Source organism: Lycorma delicatula, chromosome 7 (assembly GCF_047948215.1).
Source record: "Lycorma delicatula isolate Av1 chromosome 7, ASM4794821v1, whole genome shotgun sequence".
Taxonomy (NCBI): domain Eukaryota; kingdom Metazoa; phylum Arthropoda; class Insecta; order Hemiptera; family Fulgoridae; genus Lycorma; species Lycorma delicatula.
Genome location: NC_134461.1, coordinates 80,784,738 through 80,797,662, shown reverse-complemented (window position 1 = coordinate 80,797,662; position 12,925 = coordinate 80,784,738). Strand labels below are relative to the sequence as shown.

Genomic DNA, 12,925 nt, shown 5'->3' with positions numbered 1-12,925 from the left:
TCATTAAAATAAACATAAAGAAGTAGAAAAAGGTATTTGAGGTGTAGACATTTTTTATCCCTCTTGGTACTGCACATTACTAAAAATACCAGGGTTCATCTAGAGTTAATGAAACCAATGTTGTTAACCACTCTTGACTAGTTTTACTGTGTTCAATTCTTAATCTAATTAATTTTCACCAAACTAGGATTACATACTATACATATCAATAATTACAAATAATTGTATAAAAAATATTAATTATGTAAGTCAATAATTGTGAAGTCCAATGTGAGCCAATGATGGTTGTATGACCATTTTTGATTTTTGTAGTTTTTTACATACTTATTCTCTAATATTTCAAAAGTTCAGTCATTATTTTTTTTTTAAATTGTTTGTACGCACTAGGTTAAAATTTTCAATACTTCACACACCAATTTTTGTATTTTTTGGCATTTGCAGTTTTTCCAATTTCTCAGAAATCAATGGACAGAGATTTAAAACAGAAACATTGTATTTTGTACAAATATTACTACATATTATGTTACATACATCATTTTCCTATCTTACATACTAATGCCCTAAAATCAACTCTGTATTAAAAAAATCGGTTTTCACAAGTATTTCAATGTTAACGGAATGCACATCAGTTCTAATATTTATAGCAGTTCTTAAAAACATTCTAGAGAACTTTTTATATATTTATATTTATGAATTTTGAAATCTGATGTTCTCTTTCTTTATTTTTTTATAAAAGATAAAAAGTGCAGTATTTTTCAAATATATGATTTTTGACATATATCTCAGAAAGGGATGGTTATAAAAATTCAGATATTGTTTGATTTGAAGCCTCATAGGAATGGCATAAGCAGTTACAATTACAATACTGATTTATTCAAATAAGCAAGATAATCTAGTTACAGTATGCCCAAAAAATTATAAAACTAGAAAGTACATTTCTTCTTTTAAGAACAGTACTTGTACTTATAAACATATTTGAAATCCAAGAATAATATCTTTGTTTACTTATAGAGTAAAATTAACTTGATAAAAGTTCTCATAATGTTAAAAAATAAATTTAGGCTCAAGTTAACTGATAAGAAAAATTTTGAATATACTTGTATGGAGATGAAAATGTTAACACCAAATAGTCATATTTAATGGTACATACTGAATTTAAGTATAAGAAAAAGTTAATCATGTAAAACACCCTTTGATGTGACCAGTATGATTTATTTTAACATTAGCTATGAAATTTCATTGTACAAATTCTCAGAAGCACAATAATAATGTCCTTCAACTCGTTGAAGGAGTGTACCTTCAGAGAAAAAATTACTTATTTTACTGATGGTTAAGATTATGGAGTTTACATTTTCATTGCCATGTACCAGTATTTTCAAACATTTTCTTATAGATTAACTTGGGCTTAAATTTATTTTTTAACATATGAAATAATGTTTGTGTAGAATTCAATGGTTTTTTCTATGTCAATTAGTTTCAGAAACTACAAATGCAAAAAAATGGAAAAGGCAGCATGAAGGGCATTGTAAAATTTAACCAAGTGCATACAAACATTTTTTTTAAATAAAAAAGCTGTTTCAAACTCTTGAAATATGAGAGAATGAATATACAAAAATCAGAAATAGTCATGCAACCATTTAATTTTGGTTTGGGTGATTCGATACAGACTGACCCTTTAATCACATACTATGATAATTATAATTTATTATTCATTTTATGAGACCACACTTAATTTGAATTATTTTGGTTCCAATATACTAAATATTTATACATACCTGAAACTTGATTCCAGACATTTTTTCTGCCACCGTGGAACAGGGCCCTTTGTCAATGGTTCATCCATTTTTACAGCTGCATTCAAATCATTTATGAAAGAGAACTGCGACATTTTAATTTAATATCTGAAAAATAAACAAATACCTTCTGATCTTCTATAAATAAGAAAAAAAGATCAGTTAAAACAGTTGACTCACAGATAATTACAGTAGACATTTGAAAGTAATGTTATTAGGTACAAAATTCTAATTCAAACTAAATTAAATGGAATAAAGAAAAATTTTAAATAAATTTGTAAATGCTAAACACACAAACATGGCAACTGTGGTTTCAAAACTTTTACCAGTTGTCATTGAAGAAAAATGTTGGTATTTGCAGAATAGAACGATTAAAAATAAAATAAACATGGCTAACCTATTTTTAATAAAAAATTGTTTAAACAAGAAAGTGGTAATCAAGAGTTTACTGATACATTTTAAGAACTTATCATTCTCTCAAGTTACAATAGATTAAACTCAACTTTTGAGATTGGCCCATAAAATACAAATTCTAAAAAAAAATGTTTTAAAACAGCTATAGTATATTTTTTTGTGTTGAAGTTTAAATTAAAATAAATGCTGGCTCAGACTAAGATAAAAAATCTCACATTAAAGTAAAGTGCACTGTAGTCAAAAATGTAAATCAACGTAAAATGTAGTCAATACATTCCGCACTGAAAATATCCCTATATATTTATCTGATTTGACAAAACACCTAATTTTATATACTGCTCTTGATACTTGCTTTTTAAAAGGTACTAATATTCTATCAATACCAAAAAAAAACATTAGAAAAAGGCTGCAATCTAAAGGCTTACTAATCTTTTTTTTCCTGTTTAGCCTCCGGGAATCACCATTCAGATATTTCTTCAGAGGATATGTACGAGTGTAAATGAAATGAAGTCTTGTACAGTCTCAGTTCGACCATTCCTTACTAGAGGTTTATTAATCTAAAATATTTCAATGTAACTAAATAATGAATGTGAATCAATGAAAAAACAAGCAATAATTTGTAATTTCAAACAACCAGCCTTATTTAAATTGATACGTTTTCACAAAAATTACTTACACAAAATAGTAATCTTAAAATATATCACCAAAACTAGAAATAATACATATCTGAAAACTTCTCATAAAACTTTAACCTAAATAGTGTGTGTACAAATTAAAATTAATCTTAACACAAGTTTAATAGAACTTAATATACTCATAATTATACTTATCATAAGATTTTAAAAACACTGTGACATCAAACCTAGACGTTTGCTTGCTTTACCAAGTTAATTAAACACTACAAATATAAAATTACTCGTAATAAATTAATTTATGTAAACTCACGGTTAAAATTACAAATAAAATGTACTCTATATTCCCGGAAGCTCAAACGAATGGTGAATAACCGTTAAATATAACAAAGCATGAAATACATTAAAATTATTCAATTATAAAAAGTCACTTAGTTCAAATGGTTTCTACTTGTAACGGTTACTAACAGACATGCATAGAAACACAAAACTCCATAGAGGTATTATTTATTAAAGTAAAACTACAAAATTTGTAATTTCATTCTTACACTTCAATTAAAGACCATATCGTCAAATTAAAAATAAATATATTTCTGGTGTTTCATTAAAATATTGAAATGTTATTTTTTTTAAGGAACAAGTATTTCAGTGTTAATCAAACATCTCTTGTTCGTTATTCGGTAAATATTTTATTTATTACATACTAAGATGAACAAATATAATGTTACAGTTATAAGCTACTTTTTTTAACTAATTGTAAAAAATTTTAATGACTTCTTTGTTTGAAAATTTTTATCGGTGTACTACTCGAGAATCTTACGATGAGTATCGATTTTCTTAATTCCACGTACATACACACAAAAACAGTTTTCAGCCGTGTGTTTATCTAATCGATCATTTAGGTATTTTGCATTTCAGCGAAAATATTGATATATTTATCAAAAAACATACAGCGGTGAGCGCTACCTAGCGATCTTCTAACCGACTCGGTGGATATTTTTTGACAACCAACTTACAATTATTATAAAGTTGGAAGAATGGGAAAATTAATATTATACAAAAATTAAGTTAGTGAAGTTGAAAAGCGTCCTGGTTTTATAATTATGAATAAATTCAGAAAAGTAACTTTTGACAACCGAATAAGTCTAACAAATTCTTCGTCTTTAATTATTTCTGAGAATAAATCATAAAAGATCTATTCTGTTCTTATCTCCACATTGAGTGTATTTGTTTATTGTTCTTTATGACAAGAATACCAACTTTTACGCTTGGTCAAACATTTCAATTTTTCCCCCAGACATATATATCTTCTTTACTTCGATGATAAACTTAATAAATTAAAAATAATTATAAAAGATAAATGTTCCACCGTTATTAAAGAACGATCGATAACGCTTCGGGCAAACCAGCGTGTGTTAGATTAATAAGGTATTGATACTAAATTGTGGGCCAATATGGGAACAAATTATTGTCGGACCATTTGCTGCAGACCTATGCTGGTAAATGGTATGATAACCTGGTTTCATTATGTGTTATTGTTTTTAGATTATCTGTATTTCTGCACGAAGGTTGTAAAAATGGATGTCCGCATCCATCCACTGTTTGTTGCAATATATATGAAAAAGAAAGGTATATTACAATTATTCATTAATTAGATAAATGTGCACAGCAAACATTTCCTTCGTTCTCCATTAAAAGAGTACGAACCATTCTCTTTAATTACAATTAATAGTTATTAATAAATCCATTTTTTCCTAACCTATTGTGTAAAAAAGGAATAACTGAATAAGTGAGACAAATTCACTTGGCAGTTATACTAAAACCAGATATAAAAATTCTGCAATGTGATTATAAAACAAGAAAGGAAAAAAGGTAAAAAAATTACGCATAAACTGAATAGTAGTAGGTAGTTATCAAGGCATAGCCATATCAAGAACGTTGCAAGGGGGGAGCAAGCTGCTCCACTTCTAGATCGAAAAATTTAAGGAAAGTTATATTATGTTACATCATCTATGAATTATGAGACCTTGTCGATAGTGAGGAGGCTTGAGTGTTCAGTGATACAGAGTAGCTGGACCAAAGGTGCAACCATATCGGAGAGGTATCCATTGAGAGCCAAACTAAGGAATGATTGCTGAAAGAGGGCAGCAGCTTTTCCAGTAGTTGTTAAGAGCAGGATGACTTAAGTAGCCATATCAACATCACTCAATCTTCTGAGTACTGTGCAGCTGAAAGCAATGGAAATGACTACTAAGGAAGGGGGCACCAGAAAATTAAAAAATAACATTCTACGAGTTGGAGCGTGGAATGTTAGAAGTCTAAAAAAGGTTAGTAGATAAGAAAATTTAAAGAGGGAAATACATAGGATAAATGTAGATATAGTAGGAATTAGCAAGGTTCAGTGGGAAGAGGAAAACGACTTTTGGTCAGGTGATTTTAGAATAATTAACTCAGCATCAAATAATGGGCAGGCAGGAGTAGGTTTCATAATGAACAAGAAGATAGGGAAGAGAGCAGAGTATTTCAAAGTGCATAGCGATAGAATAATTGTAATAAGGATAAAATCAAAACCTAAACCAACAACAATTATTAACGTCTATATGCCTACAAGCACCCATCATGATGATGAAGTAGTGTGTATACAAAGAAATTGATGAAGCAATTAAACATAAAAAAGGAGGTGAAAATTTTATAATAGTTGGAGATTGGAATGCAAGCATTGGAAAAGGCAAGGAAGGGAATATAGTGGATGAATATGGGCTGGGCAAATGGAATGAAAGAGGGGGCCGACTTATAGAGTTTTGCACAAAGTACAATATAGTAAATACCAACACCAAGTTTAAAAATCATAATACAAGAATATACACATTGTAAAAGCCAGATGATACTGTGAGGTATCAGATAGATTATATCATGGTTAAGCAAAGATTTAGAAAGCAACTCGTCACCTGTAAAGCTTACCCTGCAGCAAACATTGATAGCGACCATAATATAGTGATAATGAAACGTAGATCGGGGTTTAAAGGTTTCTGGCACCTGAAGAAAAGGTGCCAGATGAATCAGTGGAATTTAGAGAAGCTTGAGTAAATTTTTTGAGGAGGACATCACAAGAGATCTGAATAAAAAAGATTAGGTAGAAAATGTAGAAGAAGAATGGGAGAATGTTAAAAAATAAATTCTTAAATCAGCAGAAGTGAACTTAGGTGGAACAAAGAGAACTGATAGAAAACCTTGGATTTCAGAGGATATATTGCAGCTGATGGATGAACTAAGAAAATATAATAATGCTAGTGATGAAGAAAGTAGAAGGAACTATAGACAGTTAATAAATAGTATAAACAGGAAGTGCAAACTAGCGAAAAGAAGTGGAAAGAGAAATGAATGTTTATAAAATAAACAGAGCATTCAGGAATTTTGGGGTACATAAATTAAAATCTATAATATTTTAAACAAAGATGGTACACCGATGGTGAACAAAGATGGATTTATAGTACGAAAGGAAAAGTCAATAGGTGGGTGGAATATATTGAAGAGTTATGAGGAAATGAATTAGAAAATGGTGTTATAGAAAAAGAAGAGGAAGTCAAAAAGGATGAAAGGGGAGAAACAAAACTGAGATCTGAATTTATGAGAGCATTAAAAGATTTGAATGGCAGAAAAGCTACTGGAATAGACGGAATACCTGCAGAATTACTCTGCAGTGCAGCTGAGGAAGCGATTGATAGATTATACAAACTGGTGTGTAATATTTACGAAAAAGGGGAAGTTCCATCAGACTTCAAAAAGAGTATTACAGTCATGATACCAAAGAAAGTAGGAGTAGAAAAATGTGATGAATACAAAACAATTAGCTTAATTAGTCATGCATCAAAAATCTTAACTAGAATTCTGTACAGAAGAATTGAGAGGAGACTGGAAAAAGTGTTAGGAGAAGATCAATTAAGTTTCAGGAAAATTATAGGAAAAAGGGAAGCAATTTTAGAGTTCAGATTAGTAGTAGAAGGAAGATTAAAGAAAAACAATCCAACATACTTGGCATTTATAGACCTGGAAAAGGTGTTCAATAATGTACAAGGTCTGGAATAAAATTTCAGCATTTTAAAAGAATTAAGGTTCAAATACAGAGATAGAAGAACAATTGCTAACATTTATAGGAACCAAACAACAACAATGATAATTGAAGAACATAAGAAAGAAGTCATAATAAGAAGAGGCATCCTAGAATAGTTGCTTTAATATTGGAGGGACAGGTAGAAGGAAAAAATTGTGCAGGCAGGTAATGTTTGGAATATGTAAAACAAATTTTAGGGATATAGGATGTACGGGGTATACTGAAATGAAACAACTAGCACTAGATAGAGAATCTTAAGAGAGTTGCATCAAACCAGTCAAATGGCTGAAGACAAAAAAAAAATATTATATTAAATTTATATTATGAAGTTGAATGTTTTTATTATACACGTAATAAAATTAGCCGATTGTCAAAGTTATCTGCATTAAAATACAAGTGCTTACCTGTCTGTTAGAATGTAAGTTGTTTACTTGTAGAAGAATAGGGTGTTTATGTGAATGTATTTATCTTCAGTAATAAAACAATAAATCATGCGTTACAGTAAACCCTATCATCGAAGCAACTATGCAAGAAATTCAACAGCATCGAATCAACTATGTAAGAAATGAGCTAAAATAACTCAGTTTGAAAAAAAGCACTGATTCTATTATCAATGTCAAGCACTATTTAAATCAGATTATAAAGGAAAAAGGTTAGGTATGAACTGAACACTAGCAGGTAGCTATCAAGACATGGGTGTATCCAGAGGGTTAGGGAGGAGGGGAGCAAGCTGCTACACTTCCAAGATGGAACAATTTTTTTAAATAAAACAAAAAATACACTAATAACAAATTTTTGAAATATTTACAATTTAACAACATTCTAAAAGAAACTAATTACAAAACAGAGACACTCGCACAATGTGTGAAAAGATTTAAGAACTACTGTTACACATTGGCGCTATCTTACTAGCAGCAAAAATAATTTTCTAGAATATTCCTCGTCACTTTCCTCTCATTTCACAACACAACCGGAATATTCCAGAAGTAATTAACAAAGTATATAAGAGTGTACGCATGTTTGATTAGAATCAGTCGAGTTGTTACTTTCACACAAGTGTATTCAGTTTTTTGATGACTGTAAAATTTATTTTTTCATGTTTGCCACCTGCCATCCACTTTATTATAACGAATGATTAAATTCGATTATTAGAACATTTTTGGTTAGTAGCATACTGTGATTTTATTACATGCTTTTATTTAACTTGCAATGTATGTACTGTAAGTTTACATAAGCACAGCTTTTGCTTTAAAAGCATAAAACTTAAAATATGTTATTCTTGATTTTTTGGTATCTGTCTATGCTTGCAAGTGATATGCCATTAGGGATTCTTTTGGATTTTTCAATGTAAAATAGAATTTTGTATTTAAGTTTATAATGTTTATTAAGTTCTTCTTAATAATAAATATACTTTTGATGAATAATTAAAAATAATTCAAAATGTGGCTTAATTACCAATATTGCTTTTGGCAGCTGATCAGTTTTTATATCAGTAAAATTGCCTTGTTTTTAGTTTATCTTGAATTTATCAGAAAAGAATGGAGAAACGTTTAACTATCTTGTGATAGATTTATGATTATGATATGGACTCCAAAATATCCATTTTGGAGTCCTTAAGTTCCAAAAAAGTGGTTTTTAGAAAAGGGTGTATATCTGATAAACTTTCTATTGATGATTTGCCATATGTTTTTAATGTTACTATGATAAGAGTCAAAATTTTTAATTAAGCTCAACTAATATAGTCATATATCATATAAAACAAAATTTTGGCAAAAATGTCAGTTAGAACTTCATTGTCAAGCCAATGCAGCAAGATGTCCACATCTACATCAACATTTGGACAAAAATAAATTTAATTTTTTTGCAGCGAATTTATGATAAAAAAATACATGCAGCGGCGATCAGAATGAGGACAAGGAAGTACAACCACCCTCTGGTTCAAGCACATGACTACGGGGCCTTCTTCTATGGTTCAAACCAATCTGCAATACAGTGAGATTGAAGTTGACAATTGTCATGAAAATGATATTGAAAAATTCACTGGCCTGGCGAGCACTGTGCTGGTCAATAAGCAAAAAAGATCTGTTGGAAAATGTCTGGGAATTTTCAAAGAACTCTGATTTTGCTGCAGATACCAAACACCCCAAGAGGAAATTCAATCATCAGTGGCTGGATGCATATTCACCTATAGTTACTATAGGCTATAGTTACTCAAGGAGACTCAAAGGTACTTTCTGTAAATATTGGGTGTTGTTTCCGCCATCAGCCAAAACGATGGGAAGTAACTGATGTTCTTTTTCCATCAGACCTTTCACTAAATACAAGGACGAGCATGATTATTGTAAAGCAAATGTACAGTCCCAGGGACGTCAGATTACAATGGAATCTGCAAAATCGATCATGGACCAGTGGACATTCAATTTCTCAAATCTCATGAAAATTAATTGAAAAGAATAAAAATTACTGTCAATTGTTTCCTACCTCATTTTTGAAAGAAGAAGGTGTACTTCCATTATTTTTGTATTTTGTCTTGAGACAAAATACAAAAATAATGGAAGTTCTTCTACTTCCATTGTTCTTCTTACAAGCTTAACCTGGTCGTGAACTGCCTGAACGTCATCTCCCAGAAATTCGAAATTGCGTTGGAACTATCGAGGAGATAATCACATTTTTTCGCGAGTCTGTTTTACGACGCAAGTTTATTGCTAGCATTCCTAAATTGTGTGAGACTAGATGGTTAGACAAAAACAAGAGCATCCGTGTTTTTAAGGATCACTTCGTTGATACGGTTAATACATTAGAGACCTTAGCTGTAGAGGAAAATTAATCAACAAGAATAAATGCTTATTAAATGCATGGAGCGGCGTGCAGATCTTCATTTATTGTATCACTAGCATTAATTACTAAATATTCCGCTATACTGGAACCCGCAGCAAATTCACTTCAATTGAAAATATCTGGCATAGTCAAAACTAACCAGCACGTTCAAACTATTCTTGGCATGCTATGAGTTCGAGAAGTTGCGGAGAACGTCACGACTGCCGGCAGTCGTGATATTTAATTATTAATAATTTTTTACTTGGATCCCATCTTTAGAAGTCAGATTTTCTGCAGACAAATCGCCTGCATTTTCATTGATAAATTTCCATCCGCGTAACATGATAGGCATTTCATTGGAGGAATGGACTGAAAGTACTTCAGCTTGTGTAACTTTATACAACTTAGAAGGTATTTAAGGAGAAAGGGAGTGAATTGTGGTTCAAAATGTGAAATGAGGTACAGGAAGCGCTAGACATAATTGAAGTTTTAAAAAGAGCGAATCGTTTTTCCTGATAAATTACTGTCGATGGTTCACTTCAACACCAGAAAATTTCAGCATCTAGGATAACGAACTTGTAAGCACCGTACCAACACGTAAGACTGATTATGTTAGATAATAATGTTAATAATAATGATAATAATGTTAGTAAGACCGATAGTGTTAAAGTGAGAAATCATGTTTTTGTTGTTCTGTTATTATTCTACAACGCTAATCTTCCTTCGTTAATAAAGTAATTAATAAATTTCTGTCGTATATCACTTCCTTCAGCAGTGCAGAAATATGTCAGTTCGATGCAGACGTTCCACTGTATCTCTCTCGCTTCATTCTCCTTGATATTCACCGATGTATTCTGCGTTGTTTTTAGATAAGTAGTTATGAAGATAGCAGCAACCTAGACCGTTACGTCTACATGTTCAATATTAACAGAAACAGCGCTCTGGAGCACTCTAAACCTCGCAACTAAAATTCCAAAACAATTTTCTACTACCTTCCTTGCGCGAGATAATCTGTAATGTGTTTACTCAAAGCAAAAGCACTATCCCCGACAAATTCGGGACCGAAGTGTTAGTACCTGTTAACAACGATGGACATGGTAAATTGAGGTCATGAGACATCAGTTTTTGGTAAAATGTAGTATTCTGCAAGACGATTGAATCTGATATACTTCCATTATTACCAGCTTTGACATACTGAAAGTCATAGTTTGCAGTGACAACTGCAAATAGTACAACGCTAAAAATCTAATAATTATAATATAGTGAACCGAAACAGTTGCTGAAATTCCACTTGTCTTCAAAGGAGGCAGTATTGGATTTCCATTCAGCTGGTGATAACTGTAACTACAACATAAAAAATCAAAATATTTAAATAAAACTTTATGGCTACAAAAAATTAGTATAAAATAAATTAAAAATTTTACGACCACACAGTACATGAAAAGACGTAAAATTACAGATAAAACTTACGGGCCCGTTGCAAAAATATTTGTTCTTTCTCTGTACGAGCATCTATTGGTTCATGTTTATCTCAGACTGACTAAAGTAATAACAGTGTCCTATTTTCCAGGAAAATGAGCAAGAAGCAAATTCACAAGAACAAACTCATGCTGCTTCCGCCAACAAAGCTGTCGCTTCTACAAGTTCTGCAGCACGTACACCACGTAAAAAAACTCATGTTGCTACAATTCAAAAGAAACAAGAGCAACTTGTTGATATGGTTTCAGGCCTTCATAAATTCTAAGCAAGATCAGTGGGAGATGATGGGTCTGTCATTCGGTCGGTCTTTCGCTGTTACGGGAACTGGATGCAGAGCAACAAGCAATCTCCCAAAAAGTGATGTCCGATGTTCTGTATTACGGGAAAATGAAAAAAACTAACTCACTTTTCCACGGTATAATTATCACCTAGTCCACAACCTTCTCATTTTTACTCTCAACCATCCTAGATATCATCTTCATCTTATAGTCACTATTCCCCTTTTCTTTTTCCTGTTTAGCCTCCGGTAACTACCGTTTAGATAATTCTTCAGAGGATGAATGAGGATGATATGTATGAAAAGAAAAGAACACCGGTATCCACGACCTAGTATTCAAATCCATGTAAAAATATCTGGCTTTACTAGGACTTGAACGCTGTAACTCTAGACTTCCAAATCAGCTGATTAGGGAAGACGCGTTAACCACTAGACCAACCCGGTGGGTTAGTCACTATTCCCCTGCACCCTCCCAAACAAAACCAAGAAACCCTATTGACATACACTCAATTATTACCCAACATTACGCCCAAATCGCAACGCAATTTACCTAATACAAATCACAACGGTCATGATTTAAATGAGTTTTTGCAGTTTGATAGAAAAATACAATAAATAGTTACTTTTCACTTTTACTTTTTGTCGGTACTACACTTTTAATTTTTATGATTATTTAGTTTTTACGTATACGGTATTATATTTTACTTTTTTTTTGTATTTGATTAGAAATAATTGTATTTGTAATAATGATCATTTTTTTCTACTTGATTAAAAAACATTGTCTTTTGTATGATAAAAAAAAGATATTTTGAGGGTTATAATTTCGTAAATTCCTGATCAACATTACAAATTGAAAAAAAAAAAAGATTAAACAATTTAAAGTATTTATTACAATACAAACAACGTGCTAACATTATGCTAGAACATATATATTGCTGGAAATTTTCAAACTCAAACAAAGAAGCACTTCAACTGCAAAAAAAAACTTTTTTTTAATGATTGAGAAACGTACACAATAAAGAATGTTGTTAGATAAATCAGCACAAAGCTTCGGTGATAATGAATTGTCGTAAACTCATTGTGCTCTGTATTGTGTAAATATTGCTACATAACTAAAAAAAAGGTTTTACTGATGCTTCACTATTGACCAGGATTTCAATAATTTGTAAAAGCAAAAATTAATTTTCACTTACCTTAATGTACTTCTTCAAACAAGTGCTTATAGCTCGTAAGTTTCAGGCATGGTTGATGATGACAACCGGGGTGATATGGCTGCGCTGAACTTCAGGTTAGCACTTCCGTCCAGTAGCTAAAACTGTTAGTGTGGCAATTAACCTTTCTTTTGCATTAATGGATTTTCGCAAAATGGTATTACGTTTTTCTATGAACGGGTTTGCCATTC

The 12,925-nt window shown here is 31.3% G+C and overlaps 1 protein-coding gene across 3 annotated transcripts in view; it reads right to left on the bottom strand.

The window, feature by feature from the left end:
* Positions 1 to 12,815, bottom strand: part of fzy (cell division cycle 20 protein fzy) — a 54,856-nt gene extending 42,041 nt beyond the window's left edge. Inside the window, exons 1-2 of one of the 3 annotated variants that reach the window (XM_075371038.1) lie at positions 12,717 to 12,815; positions 1,776 to 1,901 (exon numbers count right to left, since the gene is read on the bottom strand). In XM_075371038.1, coding sequence (XP_075227153.1) covers positions 1,776 to 1,888 — 113 coding nt within the window. In that variant the 5' untranslated portion in view covers positions 1,889 to 1,901; positions 12,717 to 12,815. Of the gene's footprint in view, positions 1 to 1,775; positions 1,902 to 3,069; positions 3,094 to 3,152; positions 3,324 to 12,716 lie in introns of those variants that run through there. The other 2 variants (XM_075371037.1, XM_075371039.1) reach the window with 2 other exon arrangements.
* Between the last annotated feature and the right edge of the window lie 110 nt (positions 12,816 to 12,925).